At 35.3% G+C, this 20,809-nt stretch overlaps 1 protein-coding gene and 1 long non-coding RNA gene across 7 annotated transcripts; both read left to right on the top strand.

Moving 5' to 3' along the window:
- Positions 1-967: 967 nt before the first annotated feature.
- LOC141724076 (UDP-glycosyltransferase 73C6-like) lies at positions 968-3,101 on the top strand. Its single transcript, XM_074526063.1, has one exon. It carries the CDS (start codon positions 1,259-1,261, stop codon positions 2,771-2,773), a length of 1,515 nt encoding a protein of 504 aa, XP_074382164.1. The 5' UTR covers positions 968-1,258; the 3' UTR covers positions 2,774-3,101.
- Positions 3,102-6,507: 3,406 nt separating this feature from the next.
- LOC141661525 (uncharacterized) lies at positions 6,508-10,386 on the top strand. Of its 6 annotated transcripts, XR_012549997.1 has the most exons (5): positions 6,508-6,817; positions 6,912-6,990; positions 7,102-7,158; positions 7,744-9,103; positions 9,878-10,386. It is a non-coding gene; the product is annotated as an uncharacterized LOC141661525 (long non-coding RNA). The 6 variants fall into 6 exon arrangements; XR_012549993.1 differs by having other exon boundaries at positions 6,912-7,158; XR_012549994.1 differs by having other exon boundaries at positions 6,508-6,990.
- Positions 10,387-20,809: the final 10,423 nt, after the last annotated feature.

Below are 20,809 nucleotides of genomic sequence, written 5' to 3'. Positions count from 1 at the left end.
CGTGATCTTGTTGTCAAACATGTATACTACTGCTATTATAAGCAGTCTACTTGTAATATGGTTCCGTTTCCTTGTTTTCCATTTTATTATTTACTTGTTCTATCATAATATTTTGGTTTCCAATGCTCATTGCACATTCATTTTGTGTATACATTTAACAATTAACGTTATGACACCCTTTCTCGAATAAATAAAATTTTATATTTAATCATACAGACTCAAAATTTTTTTACATACCTACCAAACAATAGAAAAATGGACCTAAAAAAATTTTCGGTTATTTAAATATGCCTGTGCACAAATTTGCCCCCCTGACAATTACGCACTCGCCGCTCAAGACACCATCTTCCAAGCTACAAAAGTGTTGGTCATATAAATTTTTAATTCAAAATTAATTTTTTCCCAAAATATAGATTTATATTACAATACAACAAAAAAATTTGGAACCCAAAAAATCTACGGTTATTTACATACGCACGTGCCAAAACATGCCCTCACCAAAAAATTTTGCACTCACATTGCACGACACCCTTTTTGGAGTTAGAAAAGTCTTATTTATACGGTTTTTTATTTAAATTAAAAAATACACACATAAAATAAGTTTACATTACAACCCAACAAAAAAAAATTAACTACAAACATTTTCCATTTATTTAATATAGGAGTCCAAAAACAGCCCTTCACCTAATTTTATTTCCTTCAAAAACACACTAACACAAGTTCATTCCGGGGAAAAGAGATTTTTTTTTTAATAAAATGACCCCAGAACGCCACTTGTTTCAGGGGTCAATGAGTAATTCCCACAAATACAGGCGTTCTGTACCATAAATGAAATTTTTTGAACAAATATACCAAATAAATGACTTTTCCATTAAAACATACCGAAAAAGGGACATAGCCAAGTTGCAGGCCCTGCCATTTCACTTATTTAGCCGTTTGGCGTTGGAAACAATATTTTGTTTCAGATTTGTATGTCCAAATGGTCTGAATTGCTGATGCAGGCTCTTATGTCATTTCATCAACTTATCTAAATCTCTAGTCTCAACCTCAGTTGATGTATAAATCTTGATTGATGCTAATCATTCGTACATACATGGAGTGATCAACTTGTATACTTCCAAGTCCACAGCTTAATTTATAGGTCACTGTAGTCAATAACCCACAAACATTTTGTTACAGAACTAAACAATTGAATTTTTTACATCTTCTTTGTGCAGTACTACTATTGAATTCACTATCAAACTTCAGTCGTGTACTAATGGGTTCACAGTCACAGCAGCTTCACTTTGTTATGATCCCCTTGATGAGTCCAGGCCACCTTCTTCCAATGATAGACATGGCCAAACTGCTGGCCCAACGCCGCGTCAATGTAACCATCGTCACCACGCCTTGCAATTCAGTCCGTTTTGGTGCACCTATTAATCGGGCCATTGAATCCGGGCTCCCCATTCGCCTTCTTCAAGTCCGATTCCCGTTTGTGGAAGCTGGTTTGCCCGCAGGATGTGAAAGCTGTGATGAACTGCCCTCTTCTAGTTATATGGTAAATTTTTTCTCTGCAACAAGTATGTTACAAGAGCCTGTTGAAAAACTTCTTGCAGAGGTAAGGCCAATTCCAAGCTGCATACTGTCCGATAAGCATGCGTTCTGGACGGCAAAAACTGCAGAGAAGTTTCAGATTCCGTGGATAATGTTTGATGGAATGAGTTGTTTCACACAGTTATGCACAGAGATGCTGGCAACTTCAAAGGTGCATGAAAGCGTTTCTGACTCGGAGCCCTTTCTTGTTCCCGGTTTACCTGATCCTATTGAATTTACCAAACCCCAGTTGCCTGGTTTATTCAATCCTGGTTCTGCTCCCAATTCTGTGAACGTTATTCGCAAACAGATAAGAGAAACTGAAGCAGGAGCATACGGTGTTGTGATTAACAGCTTTGAGGAGTTGGAAAAAAGTTATGTTGAAGAGTTTAAAAAGTTAAAACGAGATAAGGTTTGGTGTGTTGGCCCTTTATCTTTATGCAACAAAGATAACTTAGATAAAGCTCAAAGAGGAAATAATGTTACCAACGATCAACACAAGTGCTTGAATTGGCTTGATATTCAGAAACCTGGCTCTGTTATTTATGCATGTCTTGGAAGCCTGAGTAGTCTTGCAGTTACACGTGGGCAGCTGATAGAGCTTGCTTTAGGCTTGGAGGCATCGGAACATCCATTCGTATGGGCAGTAAGGGCCGGAAGTAAACAAGAAGAGATAGAGAAATGGATAGTAGAAGAAGGATTTGAGGAAAGAATAAAAGGAAGAGGCCTGTTGATCCGTGGTTGGGCGCCACAAGTTCTAATTTTGTCACACTCTGCAATTGGAGGATTCTTGACCCATTGTGGTTGGAATTCGACGATTGAAGGAATTTGTGCTGGAGTTCCACTGATCACATGGCCATTGTTCGCGGAGCAGTTCTTTAACGAGAAGTTAGTAGTTCAAGTAGTAGAGACTGGTTTGAGTGTTGGGAGTAAGATGGTTTTGCAATTAGGTGAGGAAGAGAAGGCTGGAGTGAATGTGAAGAGAGATGATGTTGAAAGGGCTATAAAGTGCATTATGTACAAGGGAGAAGAATGGGGAAATAGAAGAAGAAGGGCAAGGGAGTTTGCAGAGAAGGCAGCTAAGGCTGTTGAAGAAGGAGGCTCTTCTCATTCCAATATAACACTGCTAATTGAGGACATTATGAAACAAACAAATAATCATATAATTAGAGAGCTAAGGCCCACTCCAGGTAATTAATTTATGTAATCTTGATATATCATCTGAAATTACGAGATTAATCATTCAGTACATTAACAAAGGGTACTTGCAAGACCAAGGTCATACTGTCATTATCTACGGCAAACATAAAGGTGGCACACTAGCTTTGACAACAGCAAACAACAACTGGTGTCTGGTGCAACATGTACTCATCTTATCTTATAATAGAACTGGCAGTTTTCTCTGAATAATTATCTTACAACTGTTTCACTTAAAAGCAGATGATAAAGAGGAATCTATTCATGAAATTTTCGTAAAGACCATCAGCTAATATTTATGGCTTGTTTTAGTGCACCGGGTCTTGAATATAATAGCCCATATTTTATTTGGTATATTATTTGGTGTAATAATTTAATAAATATTTGATTAATAAATTATAAAATTCAAAATTATAGATAATGTTTTAAAATATTGAATTTGTAAGCTATCTTTTATTTATTTAAAATTTGAATATGAGTCAAACCACTAAGTACCTGATAAAAGAAAAATAAATATGAGAGTTTAAAAAGCTAAAGGAAAATGTGGAGAAAATTGTGGAGAATTTTAGCAATTTATTATATTAACAAAGTCACCCTATCAGTGCTTTGACACAAAACTTGACAGCTAACGCAAAGGAAAAATAATACTAATATTATATAACTTACAAGCGAGAGAGAAGAGTTGATGCAAGAAATAAAACTTTGAAAAAATAACTGCAGTGTGACCGTTAAATATTGAATTATTAAAGAATAAAGATTAAGAGGAGGAGAAACAGATTTTTGGGTTATTAAAGATTAAGAGGAGGACAAAGAGAATTCTAAGAAAGTGAGGTTAAGGCATGCCCAAACTTTTAGAGAAGTATATATCTTAATCACTACATAATTTAAGATGACAATTGTCATTTTATTTTTCAGGTTTATAATTATTTGTATATATTTTTACATACTTATATCAGCAGGTAAGTATTATCAAATTATTACATTATTTGTTTCTATGTTTATATATTGTGTTAGGTTACTGTTCAATACATATTTAATTGAGTTAATTGATTAATTAATTGTTATTTGTATTGGATAGAAGGTGTTTAATTACTGGTGGTCTAATTAGCCATGTTCCATAGGGCTGAACAAAACCCGATCAATCCAAAACACCGACCCAACCCACCCCTCTTTTGGGCCGACCAACCCGAACCGTTCGAAACCGAAGTATTATTGGGTTCATTTTTTTTTAAATCCAAATAGTTTAGGTTGAGTCAAGGTTTAACAAATTTAAACCCTTACCCAACCCAACCCTTTATATAATTGAGTTACATTTTCATTATATGTTTAGTACATTACATATTGAGTTAAGTCCAAATCTATTACATGTTAACTAATCTCTAACACATATTTTAGCCTAGTACATCCTAATATGATAGTATAAGTTTAAATGTTTGACCGACGAATTATAAATTATAAACTAGTAAAAATCTAACTTGTTTTAATCTTCATTTATACATAAATAAAAATATTTGTTAAAAATAATTGCACTGTATACTTTATTTATTCAGATGTCTTATCATCGGAACCTAGATTATAAAATTTCTCATTTTAAATTTTAAATTAATGACTTGTGTGAAGTTTACACTATGAACTATTGTAATATTTGACATTTGCTGAATTAGTAGTCAAACTTTGGATTATGATTTTCAATTTAATATTGAAAGTTTATTCAATTGAGTGTTGACATAAAATGATAAGGGTATAGCTCAGCCCAACCCAATCCGAAATATATGAATAATAGGGTTGGGTTAAAAATATTTTTCAGGTTAATGGGTTAAAATTTTTATAAACCAAACTAATTGGGTTGGGTTATTTTTTCCTTCGAACCCGGCCAACCCGACCCCTGTTTACACCTAATGTTCCATACTGTTTTATTTTTAATTTTTATGTCATCAAGTTGGTTTAAGAAATTATATGATTATCAGGTTTTTACATTTTGTTAATTGAATGATATGATATATTTTAATTTTGCTAGTGTTTGACTAGTTTTGATAATTATTATTTACTAGTTATATGTGTGTATTGTTCACAATAATTATCATGTTATGTTATGCTAGTTTGTTAATATGCTAGTTTGTTAATATGTAAAAATTTACAAAAATAAAATCTATTTTTCACAAAACTTAATTGATTGAGGTTTACTAAAATTGACAAAGTATGTATTAGTGAGACTAATTATACAAATAATATTATTTTACTTGAAATATGTAGTTAAAGTTTTTTATTGTTTAAGTTAAATAATTAATAATTGGTTATTTATTTATTTAAAATTATAAATTATCTACATTTGTATTCATATTATGTTATTATATTTTTCTCATGCATAACATATTTGTTACTCTAGTCTCATTATTTTTTTTATAGTCAATGTGTTATTAATTATAGTATCTAATGCTTGGCAATAAAAATTCAAATTTTGTAATTAATAGTGTATTTAGTGTGACGGCTTCAACCCGGGGGTCAGGAGTTGACGTCATCCATAATAACCATAAGACAAACAATTCAATGATAGAATATAACTACGACCCCTTTACCAAGATCTTTTTAAGGTTTAAGTATAATTTAGGTTACAACTAATTACAACACCAACTTACACATGCCATTCTGACACTACTAACTTAATACAACAACTCAATAGACCATCTTTGGTCTAAAACGACTACCTCAGAGGAGCCTGACACGAAAGGAACTGGAACTCTGCCCCGACTACCACGGAAGAATCTCCTAGGCATCTGCAATAAGTATATAAAATATTCTGCAAGGGTGAACAATCAATTGCTCAGCAGTACCACTATATGAATAACAAGTAAAAACGATTTAAAGTAAAGCAGTTATAGGAACATAATTCATAATTCGTTAGAAAACAAGTAAGACATGTATAAACTGGATATCAAAACTAGCATGCTCTGCAAAACAAAATCAACAGTCGTGTGCTGTGCATAAATACCAGAGTTCAATTTTAGCATGCTATTTTCGTTTTCAAACCTTCTGTTCCATTACAGGAACCATAAAACCATTTGTCCTGTTACGGGGGACCCAAAACCAGTTGTTCCCACTACGCCATAGATTGCATGCTGCAACCCTTCATCCCGGGGTTGCAAAGAAAAGCGTAATAGTAGCCCTATAAACAAATATCTATCGCAACCCCTATTTTTTCATGTTGCGCTATAGTTAAAATGTGTTACCAAAATGATATATATATATATATGATTTTCTTTTTAATTTAACTAATTAATAATTATTTATATAGAAATAAAATAATAATTGATATATATATTTTATTTATTATTAGAAGTTAATAATATTAGTGTAGTGATTTACGATATTATATTGATTTATATATAATTTATTATTTTCATGGTTAAGAATTTGTTATTAAAGTCATTTATTATATTTTAATAAAAAATATAAATGTATGATACTTTGAAATCAAATAAAATAATATTAGATTCGTACAGTAATATATATATAATATTACTAAAATACCAAAAGTAATAATTGGTTTATGCAAAAAATGAATATATATTATGTAACTACTATTTTTAAGTTTCAAAAATTTGACAAGTTATTAATGAAGTAATTAAAAAAATATTTATGAAATAAATTATTTTTCATAATTATAATTAAAAAAATCATGTGTAATAAAGGCAAAATTATTAATTTTAATAAAACAATGTTGCGATGTCTAAAAGTCTGAGCGACAAAATTGCCGCCTGGCTCAAATTCATGGATTAAACAAACTCAAATCTCACGCATACTCTCACATCTCAGATTCACTCACTTAGAAAAGGTCCTTCTCTCTGTCTGAGTTGAAGATTTGAGATTTTCATGAGAAGATTTGGCTTCAAATTTGGGGATTTCAACACGGCTATTAGGGTTCCGATTGGAGATTTTAGTTTGGGATTTCTCGAATTGGAGTTGAAGTTCTACAAATTTTGGGGACCGAGTTGAATTAGGACTTTCTAATTCACCGTATCAACTCATTAAGTATGTTTATGCTCAGGTTTGATGTTTTAATTTGTGTCTATTTTCAACCCTTTGAATAATTTTCAAGTTTTGAGTTTAGATATAGTGTAAATCTAAGAAGATATTCTCAGAGTTCCTGCATGAACAACTGTTTATCTGATTAACTGAGACAAGCTTGTTCAACCTATCTCCACTCCAGGAGAATTCCAGGTAACTAGAATGTTTTAAAGATATATATGATCGTCAAGCTTGTACATAAGACCATTTTTGATGTATTAATTTTTTGTGATATGTCGACCATTTTTTGGAATTGGAGCGAAGAATCCAAAATCCTTCCTCTAGGCTTTCAGATGTGAGATTTTGGAAGCCGCATACAAGGTGATGATTCAAAACATTCAAAATAAGTATTGATTATTATTAATTCTTGGTTTTAATGGTGTTAACTTTGGAAGCCACATATTCTGTTTTTGTGTTTGATTAGTATTCTGTTCTATTTTCTATACGTGTAATCTTTTTTTTTAATATAACATTTATTCAGGAGAAGAAGGGCACCAAACAATAGATTATAATGGACTAGATATCACATCACTGCATGGAATAGACTATTCCAAAAAATTGTTAATGCAGGAGTAATGAAGTTATAGTTACCTTGTTGGTTTACACACTTATTTTGTACAACAATTGTATATAGTTCATTTGTTCTTATACCTTTAAATATTTTTATTTTTCTTCCTCACTTTCCTGGTTAAGAAATGACAAATCTTGATGTTGTTACAGTGGCTCTTTTAGTTAGTAGTTTCTATCTTGTTGTCAATGTTAATGCCTTTAGAGCTTCTAGATGGACAAAATCTCATGCTTCTTTTTACGGAGGTAGCGATGCCTCTGGAACTATACTCTCTTTTCTCGTGTGTCTTGAATATAAGTTAGGGATCAAGGAATGAATTATGATTTTCTTGAACACAGGTGGTGCATGTCGATATGGAAACTTGCACTCCGCTGGATATGGAACCCATACTGCTGCTCTAAGTATTGCACTTGCATTTTCATATAATATTAATGATCAGGAGGTATAATTCTTGAATAACTTATTTCATGCGTTGAAGTTCAGTGACATGCTAATCTTTAATAACATCCGTATAGAGAAGATGTTTTTTCCTCTCTTTTGAGGAGTCATGATGCTTTGGTAGGTTCATCATCTGTTATTGTACTCTTTTTATTAATTAAACGTGTACATAGTCACTCTTGGTTTTATTAATGATTGATGCAACACTTCTGGGAATCTAGTGAACACTGATGACTGGTTACAAAATTGTGTTCATGATAATTGTTATTGTATGCAGCCTCGTGCTGATCACAATGTTAATTGGCAACATTAAGGTAATCACTGGTCACGATGTTATCATGCGTTTTAATATGATTTGTAGATGTTATTGCCAGATTTTATAGCTATGCAGCAATCACTCTCTCTCTTTCTTCTAGTTTATTTTGTACAAGTAAGTTTGAAGTGCACGTATAATATGTTTGCTCCAATATACTCACAATTTATATTTTTGGGATGAAAGTTTGATTTATCAATTCCCGTTTTCAGGATGTGGAGGTGTTTGATTTCAAATTATGTATGTAACTACGAAGGCATGGATAGCATTGTCTAAATGGGGATCATACTTGAGATGTCAATTATGGCTTCAAATTTACTTGTTTATGATCATTTTAATAATTTCATTTTCTTCTTTAAAGCTGAGTGAACATGGAAATGATTTTTTCCTTTTAATGTATAAACTCTGATATAATGTACAAGCCTGCTAAACAATGGTATGTGTATAATTATGTAGAACTTATCACAGGCCATGAATACTAGTGGGAGGTCAACGGCTCCAGATCCTGAGTTATATTCCAATATAGAATCCTGAAATGCTCGAAGACCTTCATCATCAAGTGTTGCAGGGGGCTTACCTCCCTTGGGAAGGTGCTTGACCCCTGTATAAATATTTTTACTTTGGTTTACGTTATCTTTTTTTTTTAAATAGTGATTAACATGTGGGCATGTTTTTGAAGGCCGGTTCCTATTTCTCAGTAATCAGGTATGTAGTAAAGGTTTTAATTACAAATTTGTTACTCTGACTTAGTTGCTTGTAACTTTCATTTAATATGATATTCATCTGCTAGATAGAATAGGGGGATTGTTTATTTCTTGTTACAGGAATGATGATTATAACTGAAGATATAACAACGATGAACATCTAGACGAGGTTGGTTAGGCATCATCTGCGTTGGAAAACCTGCGATTGGATAGAAAAGCTCACAATTTGACCACTTCTTGGAGGTTTGTAATTTAAAGTCAAGAGTGTTTTTTTAATCCCCCTTTTCATTATCCAGTAATGCTTGAAAGAAAAAATAGTTGAAAATCAGAAATTAGCAAATCTAGCAGCTTTGGCAAATGCAAAATGTCTTGGATGCACTTAACTTAATATATATGACTTGATAAAGAAATTTTTAACAATAAACAAATAGTAGAAGAACGTGCCTATTTGCACCTGTTATTTTAAGAATGGCCTTAATATGGAGTATTCTACTAAGAGTAACTCAATGCTGATATATTATACAAAAATGCATGGTATTATATTTCTGGTCTCGGTATAGAGAAAAGGGGCAAAAAATCAGAAAGGTGGGAGGGTGTAAAGTTATTTCTTTTCTGTGGATTTTGATTGAAAGTATATAAAAAAATTGAACTACAATGATACATCATACATTCTACTAGCATGATTTCATTCTTGTTAGTTCTAGTGTTTCACCAATTGAGTCTTATTTCATATGTACATATCTCCTCCCTGCCTTATAATAACAATAAGTTAGTAACCTCTGTAATATAGTACAGTGTCTATCAGATTAAAGATCTAGGATTGAACAACAAAATGTTTACATGTTATGGTACTCACGTACAGCGCACAGGGTGGTTCTACCTACCTGGTCCATCTCCTGTTGAATGATCCCTGGCTGAAGAGTGTATTTCACGAGTGTATAGCGATGGTCTTCTTATATTTGCTTCACAGTTCGTAGTTATATGAAATCGGGGTTGATTTAATTTTTTTCATTCCAGGCAGATATGATGCAGTGGGTTGTCGATCAACTGCCTGATCAATTTTTGTTAAATACTGCTGGTTGGAAACATGTCATTCCTCAGCTGTACAAGAAATTTCCGAATGATGACATGAAGTTGAATATTTCAATATCTTCACCACCAACCATTAACATTGAACGGCAGAACATTGACATTTCAGTTGACTTAGTTATGACAGTTTATGTTGTCGATTCTACTTTGATCAACATAATAGATTTTGGAAAGTTCCCCCGGTGTCTTTTTTCTCCTGGTTTGCATTTTCTAATTGATAAGAACTATTTTTCTAGTCCTTTAAACATTGACTTGGAAACCTTTTGTGTGTTGTAGTGTCTGCTATGGTACCTTGGGCGATACAAGATGCGTATGAAGACCCTTAATTCTTTTTTATGTAGTAGATTACTAGTCTTGTACTGATGTTTATGGTTGGTGGACTGATGTTTATGGTTTGTGGATTGTGGATTGTGTTGGTTTTAAGACCATGGTCTTATTTATGGGCATGCTAATTTACAAACAGTTCCTAGCATTTTTTTTTGTAAAAGCGTTGCAATAGGTCTTTATAGTGTTGCTAATAATCACTAAAAATGTTTCTAAAAACACTAAAAAGTGTTGCAAAAAACACTAAAACGTTGCAAGAAGGTTGTATCGATACCCCACATGTGGGCCCGTTATGGGGCCCACAAATATTGTACTGATAGACCAAATCCTACTGTAACAATTTTCTAGACCTATTGCAACCCCATTGATGTTGCAATAGCACGTTTCTATAACGGATAACCAAGGGTTGCAACAGGGGGTCACCGGGGTTGCAAAAAACTCTATTGCAACGCCTAAAATTGCAACCCCGAAAAAGCATCGCCATAGCCTTTTTTTGGCCTTTAGTAACGCTTTTTTGGCCTTTAGTTACAATTTCTTGGGTTTGTAGTATCCAATCTATCGCGTAGTGTCTGTTACTGGAACCTCAATCACTTGTTCCGTTACTGGAACCACAAAATCATATGTCCCGTTACGGGGACCACAAAACTATTCATTCCGTTACGGGAACCATTAAACGAAAATTAGATATAAAAGTGGATGAATTCTAGGGACAACTGATCAGTCTATCCCACCACAATTTTTGTTCCGGAACTCAGAGACTAGCTAGGTCTCTGTTATGCTGGACTAAGCGGCCTACCAACGCGCGCATCCGACTTAGCCTCTTACGCAACCACTTGTTGGGCCGTTACCTAATAACGGGCCTCTTACGCCGCTGACCATCCAATATCTGATTCATTTTTATCCAGTTTTCAAAATCAATTACACCTATCTCTTTTTAAACAATTACAGTACGCATTCAAAAATCCTTTTCAATTTAATCGCAATCTAGAGATAGGTATTTCAGAAGTTACTTTTTCCGCAAAACATCCGTTAGTAAAACATATTTAAATACAGGGAATACGTAACTTAAAATGTTCTGTTCCAGTACATAATTTAAATCAACAACTATTCATATAGTTCAGGGGTACTTGCCTTGCAGAGCTTTACAACTAATACCGATTGACCTTGGACTGACTTGGACACTCGACTTTACCGCCTTACTAACAGACTATCCTGGATCCGACTTCTACGCTCAGGTCCTTCGGTTGGAACCTCGCTATACTTTTCGATTGATCACTAGGTTATCTTTAGTCCGATATCACTTCTAGAGTCCTTCAACTAGAACCTACAGAGTCGAAATACCCTTCGTTAGGCGTTTAGGTATGCTTGACATGTCTTCAATATCAATCCTACCCAAACGATAATAATCCCGACTCGTACTTATATATATTATTACAATACATGCATCAATTTAGGGTTCACATTCTCAAAATCGATTCAGTGTTCGCTTCCAGAAAATACGTATACTAGTTATTTTACGAAATTAGGGTTATTGGTTTTGGCAAAACAATTTACCACTACATACAATCAGGTTCTGCACAAAATATATATATATATATATACTTATTTATACTTGCTCGACATTCCGATAATTACAGGGTATGTCCCGCATTTTCGAATTTAAATTTCCAAAAATTCGGGCAGCACCTCCTCTGTTTATCGGCCTACCCGTCGAATAACTCGACGTCTCAAACTAAATCCACAACAACAACAAACCACAATCAAACCAATTCGCCATCCCAACACCAGCACAACTCTAATAATAATATCCTACTTCCGCTTCAAAATAAATTTTATAACATATTTTATTTTATAATATTAGGACTCATAACAAATCATCATAGTCCACCGTGCGCTCGTAAAAGAATTCATCGCGCACGGCGGCAAAACTTATTGGTGCCCGAAAATATACGGGTGTTCGAATAAATTTCACCGATTAAAATTATCGCTCGCTTAAATAATAATTTAACATCACGAATTTTAGTCAATAATTCCCTGCAGAAAAGAAAAGGGAATTAAAATTAAATTTTATAATAACCGAGTCCATTGCACGCACGCACAGAGCCCAAACAGAAGCCCAACACAAAAATCCAACAGCCAGGCCCAACTTAACAGGCCCAACTGCAACAGAACCAGCCCAACCAACCATAGAAGGAAGAACAGAGCACAACACGGTGCCACGCGGCCGTCGCTGCAACACACACCCACAACACACACTAACACACACTAACACACACAACACACACTAATACACACAACATACACTAACATACACACACACAATCACACACTAACACACATATACATAATTGCACACACATATACATATATATATATATACATATATTGAACACGACCACGCCACCGCCACCAGGCCGGAACCGGCGGCAACGGTGGCAAAAACAAGAAAGGAAAACGGCAAACAGAACAGGGAAACAAGCAAAAGCAATTACCAGGGATAGGAAGCAATAGGGCGAGAAGAAAATCAAGAGAAAGATGAGAAATCGAGAGGCTCGATTGAGAGGAAGAGAGAGCAGGAGAGAACCGAGAGAGAAAAAGGGGGTGGGGGGAGTGTTGGGCTTTATTTATTTTTTTTATAACAAAATAAATGAATGAATAAATGTGTAGCTGCCACGTTTTGAAGAATAAGGACACGTGGCCTCATTTCCGGGCTCGGTTCCGAACTGATTTAACGAAATAACAAACAAAACTGTGGATAACGGTTTATCAGAAAAATATGAAACTAATTTTAAAAATCATAAAATAATTAATTATATAAGACATAAAATTTTCGTAATTTTTGAATCATTTTTGAAATTTATAAAAATACCCCACATTAATCCACACAGAAAATCATTTAAGAATAAATAATTAACAGAATATTGATTTATAAATTTTATAAAATCCCAAAAATAATCATTATAGTTATAAAATCATAAAAATAATTTTAGAGATAATCCAAATATTTATAGAAAATAAAACTGTAATAAAATCACTTTTAAGAGCGAAACAAAATCATACAACCCACTAGTTGACCACACAATTCAGTCCCATATACTAGAAATCACATATACTTAATAACAAAGCAATAACCCGCTGACAGAACCCATGTACATATTTTATTTATTTACTCATTCGATAATTACACATTTAGATAACAAAATATACGAGTCGTTATATCCTTTCCCCCTCAAAAAGATTCTGTCCTCAGAATCTGATCTAATTAAATAAATAAGGATATTTGTCAAGCATATCTGACTCTAACTCCCAAGTGGACTCTTCCACTCGAGGATTTATTCAAAACATACTCATTATGGATATATACTCATTCCTAAGGACTCACTCTTAACGATCCAGGACTAGGATCGATCATATAAATTTGGACAAGAGCCCAATGGTTCTCACTCAATAACTTGGTTTGAGTCAGATGCATATCACCTTAATATTGACATGGAGAACATATTATATATACTGTTGTAACGGTAACATCAACTCATGAGCAACTCTATCTATATTTATCAATACATTGAATGGTTCACTAATTTTGGACTCAACTTGTCCCTTCTATTTAAACTTAATGAATTTCTTTCAAGGTGAAACTTTTGGTCAATATTAATGACCCTACTTCGATATCCACACTTTTCGATGCAAATCCGCTTCATTTCTTTGTATATCCCGAGCTACTTCAACTCTTTTCCAAATCAACATCACTACAAACTCAGTGTGCTGAATTTAACTCAGAACCTAACAACATCTCTATTCCCACTTCCTCTCACTAGTGTGGGGATCCACACTTATGTCCATACCAGGCTTTGCAAAGTAGTATCCCCTACTAGCCTGATAACTATTAACATAGAAAAGTTCAAACAATGGTAGGTGATTACTTCAGTTTCCTTTAAGATCCAAAATAGATACTCTCAACATATCCTATATCGTTTGAATCATCTTTTCACTTTGGACCTTCGTCTACGGATGATAAATGGTACTCACTTTTAACTTAATTCCCAAACATTCGAACACTTTTTAATCACTTCCATCAATTAAAGATGAAAAGTAATCTCATATATTCACTTCTTATCACATTTAGGTATTTGAACTTCACCTTTCACTCTCTCCGATTCCTTTATTAACTCCTCAGTGGTCTTAGTTACGTTCAATCCTTTCTTTCTGCACAGGGCATCTGTTACCATATCGGCTTTGCTTAGGTAGTTGTTAATGGATTAATTAGAATCTTTTGTTAACCTCAGCCAAAACTTCGTACTTGAAAACTCAACGTATAGTTGCTTCTCTTATAACCTTCGGAGGAAAATCCTTGGGCATTCCACACAGACTTTCTCATTCTTTAAATAGCTGAGGATGTTATCAATAAATAAAATTGCTTATCCAAGTACTCCTCATACACCATGTTTTTTTAAAAAATCCTTAGAGATGACTCATATACTTGTTACTCCACATGATATCACCAAACTTGCAATGCTCATAACCTGTTCACATCGCAATATTTGACATGTCCATAGGCTGGATCTTGAGTAAATTCCTGAGAAGTTACACATTTCTCAAACTAAGTTACATAAGTAATCAATTCCTGATAGAAGTTATTTATTCTTATTCGTCGCTTTGATAAACTTCCGATAATCGGTACACAATCTCGTAATTACATCCTTTTTTTTCCAACAACATCCTTAGCTTATTTCTCCCTTTTCTCGCATGATTGAAAGAACTTCTTATACTGCCTCTGCACCTAGAAACTTACCTTACTATTGGCTTATGTACACTTACAATTTGCTTCTTCTAAAAACACTCCTTGCCATACTATAGGACAACCAACCCGATCCTAAAATCACATCAAACTCTTCTAGATCAAGGGGTGCCAGATTAACTGAAACTACATCCAATTTCTAAACGCTCTCTCTCTTGGTCCTTTTGAAAGTTCTGCCTTCAGCTGTGCTGGATATTGGCCATTGGGATGAAGTTTCTTGAATAACTGTTCTACAACTCCTTGCAATATGCCCAACCTCTCCACTATTGTGACACATAACTCCTGGATTTTCTGGATTACATTCCGATGCATAATGACCCTTATGTCCACACTTGAAACATTGCACATCTATTTTGCATGAACCAATGTGTCTTCTGTCACAGGACTTGCAATCCACTGCTGACTTGACTGGCTGGGTTGGAGTGGAAGTAATTGAAGTAGCACTAGACCTAGCCTGAGAGAAACTCCGTCTCCGGAATCTCTTACTCCTGCTTCGGACAAACTGATTCTGCAATTCTTGACTAGATTCTTCTTGATCTGCCTTGTTTATAACACTACCAGACTTCCTTTTCTTATCATTCTCTTCCCTAACAGCCAACTTCTAGTCACCTTCTATTACCAGGGCGACCTGAACCATAGAGAAGTATGTCTTGAGTTGCAATGCCACCACTCCTCTGCGAATTTCAGGCTTTAACCCTTGTTGGAATCTCCTTACTTTATGAATCTCCGTACTTACATACTCAGGAACTAATCAGGCCAATTCTGTAAATTTGTCCTCATACTCCAACACACTTCTTTTACCTTGTTTCAGTTCTAGAAACTCAATCTCTATTTGACTCCGCACACAATCTGGGAAATACTTTTCCAAAAACAACTTAGTAAACCTAGCTCATGGAACAGGGCCTTCTCCTTCTAACGCTCTGGTTCACTCCTACCAGAAATTCGCTTCATCCTTTAAGAAGTAAGTTACATAATCAGTCTTAAGGTTTTCACTTACTTGGACAAGATTGAAAGTTTTCTCCATCTCTTTGAACCATGCTCCAGCAGCTACTGGATTAGGTTCACCTTTAAACTCAGGAGGGTTACATTCTGAAAGGATTTGAAACTAGCACCTTGGTTCACTCCTTGCTGTTGCTGCTGCAACAGTAGTTGCTGCTGCCGAACCTGTTGGATTAGCTGCAACTATTATTGCTGCTGCTGGCACAACAAGTCTAGAATTTCATTTATAGCTGGACCCTCCGCAAAACTACTACTATTCTCTTTAGACTGGGTAGCTTTCTTGGGTGGCATCTTCTTGAGATATATATATATATATAAATGAGTTTATTCAAAACATAACAAAAATATTTGACAAAAGGTATCACCGTTTTAACGGTGCACCTGAATCAGGAAAATGCTGCCCAATCACAGTACCCATGTCTTTAATATCGGGGTCCATTTACAAAAGAAATCTAGATTAGCAGCACTAGCAACAATAGCAGCAATGACAGTAGCAGAATCAACAACAGTACAGAAAAACTGGAATATAAAGAAACTAATGACCATAACATGGCTCCTTAACACAACAACAAATGACTAACATCCCGTTATTGCTCTATTGCCACATCAACACTAATCTGATATACTACGAGACTTGGCTGGCTATATCAACCACCGATTACATAGATCAAACTGGTAAATCAGGCCGGCTTAAGGAACGCGAGACTCTTCTAGGCACCATAGTCTAAATTCCAACCAACCATTCTTCTATGGATGATTTCTTATCACCCACAAGTGATTCATCAACCACTAAATTGCTTTTCCCGAGGCTATAACTCCATCATTAGGTCCTGAGCTCTTGCGGTTACCATTAATTTAAATAATATTCTGATATAGGAATTTCATTTTTTTTCTAGACAGTCAACTTTCATTTACTCCCAATAATCAAACTATCTAACCGCAGAGGTCACTGAAGGAATTTATTATCATGGAAAACCAATTTAAATTTCAAAATCAAGGAAATCGAATGAGAAGGAATAGTGAAGAAGATGTAAATATGACTGAGGGCAACCATACAAGTACATAAGATGTACAGTCTTAGTACCGCACAGTTCACAACACATACTTCGGTGGCGTCCCACCAGACCCTTTTGTCACATAGATAAATGGTCAATTCATATGCATTGTTTGCCCTAATCAACCGATAGGATCTCTAAGAAAAGAAACGATATTTAAACCAGAAAGTTCACAAATAGGGAGGGAGAAAATCTGAAATATAATGGGATCAACAGAATCCTAAGTTCCTTACTCCGAATTTAACTTCCTTGCGGGTAAATAAGCAACTTACTGGGAAACAGACATTCATTCTGGAAAACAAAATATGTCTCAAGAAATGAGTATAAGATTTAAGATATAACAACAATACTAATCCCCGTACTTCACTGAACCTGGCTGTCATAGCAGCCACCGACTATTATCATATTGGTCGGACTCACCGAATCCACGCATTCGGTCCAACAACACCCCTTAACATCGAAAATGCTATATCTAGGAATAATATGGGTGGTTCTATAGCTGACACACCAAGGATCCGCGCAGAAGCTAAATTCTCTTAATTAGACTCGCATTCTCGAGAGGAAAACTAGAACTCTATCGAATATTACTAATAATACATATACGAAAGAGACGTACTCTAAACTGGGGCAGTTCCAGTCAATTCCCAATAGACGTCAGGGTTACGCCCTCGAAACCCTTGACTCAACTCATAGACTCGCTCCTCTGCTTGAGTTGCTGACTCACATCTATACATGAACCTTCTTGCACTCTTATGACTCTACTCTTAACCTAAATCAGGGACTCAAACTTGTAGCTCTGATACCAACTGTGACGGCCTCAACCCCGGGGTCAGGAGTTAACGTCATCGATAATAACCATAAGACAAACAATTCAATGATAGAATATAAGTATGACCCCTTTACCAAGATCTTTTCCAGGTTTAAGTATAATTTAGGTTACAACTAATTACAACACCAACTTACACAGGCCTTTCTGACACTACTAACTTAATACAGCAACTCAATAGACCATCTTTGGTCCAACACAACTACCTCAGAGGAGCCTGACATGAAAGAAACTGGAACTCTGCCCCGACTACCACGGAAGAATCTCCTAGGCATCTGTAATAAGTATATAAAACATTCTGCAAGGGTGAGCAATCAATTGCTCAACAGTACCACTATATGAATAACAAGTAAAAATGATTTAAAGTAAAGCATGTATAGGAACAGAATTCATAATTCGTTAGAAAACAAGTAAAACATGTATAAACTGGATATCAAAACTAGCATGCTCTATAAAACAAAATCAACAGTCGTGTGCTGTGCATAAATACCAGAGTTTAATTTTAGCATGCTATTTTCATTTTCAAACCTTCCGTTCCATTACAGGAACCATAAAACCATTTGTGCCGTTACGGGGACCCAAAACCATTTGTTCCGTTACTTGAACCTCAATCACTTATTCCGTTACTGGGACCACAAAATCATATGTCCCGTTATGGGGACCACAAAACTATTCGTTCCGTTACGGGAACCATTAAGCCAAAATTAGATATACAAGTGGTTGAATTCTAGGGACAGCTGATCAGTCTATCCCACCATAATTTTTGTTCCAGAACTCAGAGACTAGCTAGGTCTCTGTTATGTTGGACTAAGCGGCCTACCAATGCGCGCATCCGAGTTAGCTTCTTACGCAACCACTTGCTGGGCCGTTACCTAATAACGGGCCTCTTACGTCACTGACCATCCAATATCTGATTCATTTTTATCCAGTTTTCAAAATCAATTACAAAATATCTCTCTTTAAACAATTACAGCACACATTCAAAAATCCTTTTCAATTTAATCACAATCTAGAGATAGGTATTTTCAGTAGTTACTTTTTCCCCAAAACATCCGTTAGTAAAACATATTTAAATACGGGGAATACGTAACTTAAAACGTTCTATTCCAGTACATAATTTAAATCAACAACTAATCATATATACAAAACTGTAAAAGATTAGTTCTGGGGTACTTGCCTTGTAGAGCTTTACAACTAATACCGATTGACCTTGGACTGACTTGGACACTCGGCTTTACCGCCTTACTAACTGACTATCCTGGATCCGACTTCTATGCTCAGGTCCTTCACTTGGAACCTCGTTATTCTTGTCGACTGATCACTAGGTTATCTTTAGTCCGATATCACTTCTAGAGTCCTTCAACTAGAACCTACAGAGTCGAAATACCCTACGTTAGGCGTCTAGGTATGCTTGATATATCCTCAATTCCAATCCTACCCAAACGATAACAATCCTGACTCGTACTTATATGCATTATTACAATACACACATCAATTTAGGGTTCACATTCTCAAAATCGGTTCGGTGTTCGCTTCCAGAAAATACGTATACTAGTTATATTACGAAATTAGGGTTATTGGTTTTGGAAAAATAATTTACCACTACATACAATCAGGTTCCGCACAAAATATATGTATATACTTATTTATACTTGCTCGACGTTCCGATAATTACAGGGTATGTCCCGCATTTTCGAATTTAAATTTCCAAAAATTCGGGCAGCACCTCCTCTGTTTATCGGCCTACCCGTCGAACAACTCGACGTCTGAAACCAAATCCACAACAACAACAAATCACAATCAAACCAATTCGCCATCCCAACACCAGCACAACTCTAATAATAATATCCTACTTCCGCTTCAAATAAATTTTATAACAGATTTTATTTTAAAATATTAGGTCTCAGAACAAATCATCACAGTCCACCGTGCGCTTGTAAAAGAATTCATCGTGCACGGCGGTAAAACTTATTGGTGCCTGAAAATATACGGGTGTGAGAATAAATTTCACCGACTAAAATTATCACTCGCTTAAATAATAATTTAACATCACGAATTTTAGTCAATAATTCCCTGCAGAAAAGAAAAGGGAATTAAAACTAAATTTTGTAATAATCGAGTCCACTGCATGCACGCACAGGGCCCAAACAGAAGCCCAACACAAAAATCCAACAGCCAGGCCCAACTTAACAGGCCCAACTACAACAGAACCAGCCCAACCAACCACAGAAGGAAGAACAGAGCACAACACGGCGCCACACGGCCACACGTGGCCGTCGCCGCAACACACACCCACAACACACACTAACACACACAACACACACTAACGCACTCACAATCACACACTAAAACACACATATGCATATAATCGCACAAACATATACATATATATGTATACATATATTGAACACGACCACGCCACCGCCACCACGCCGGCACCGGCTAAAACAGCGGCAAAAACAAGAAAGGAAAACGGCAGACAGAACAGGGAAATAAGCAAAAGCAATTACCAGGGACAGGAAGGAATAGGGCGAGAAGAAAATCAAGAGAAAGAAGAGAAATCGAGAGGTTCGATTGAGAGGAAGAGAGAGCAGGAGAGAACCGAGAGAGAAAAAGGGGGTGGGGGGTGTTGGGCTTTATCTTTTTTATAACAAAAGAAATGAATGAATAAATGTGTAGCTGCCATGTTTTGAAGAATGAGGACACGTGGCCTCGTTTCCGGGCTCAGTTCCGAACTGATTTAACGAAATAACGAACAAAACTGCGGATAACGATTTATTAGAAAAATGCGAAACTAATTTTAAAAATCATAAAATAATTAATTATATAAGACATAAAAGTTTCGTAATTTTTGAATC

Source organism: Apium graveolens, chromosome 5 (assembly GCF_009905375.1).
Source record: "Apium graveolens cultivar Ventura chromosome 5, ASM990537v1, whole genome shotgun sequence".
Classification (NCBI taxonomy): domain Eukaryota; kingdom Viridiplantae; phylum Streptophyta; class Magnoliopsida; order Apiales; family Apiaceae; genus Apium; species Apium graveolens.
Note: the sequence above shows the minus strand (reverse complement) of the source record. Positions and strands in the feature narration are given on the sequence as shown.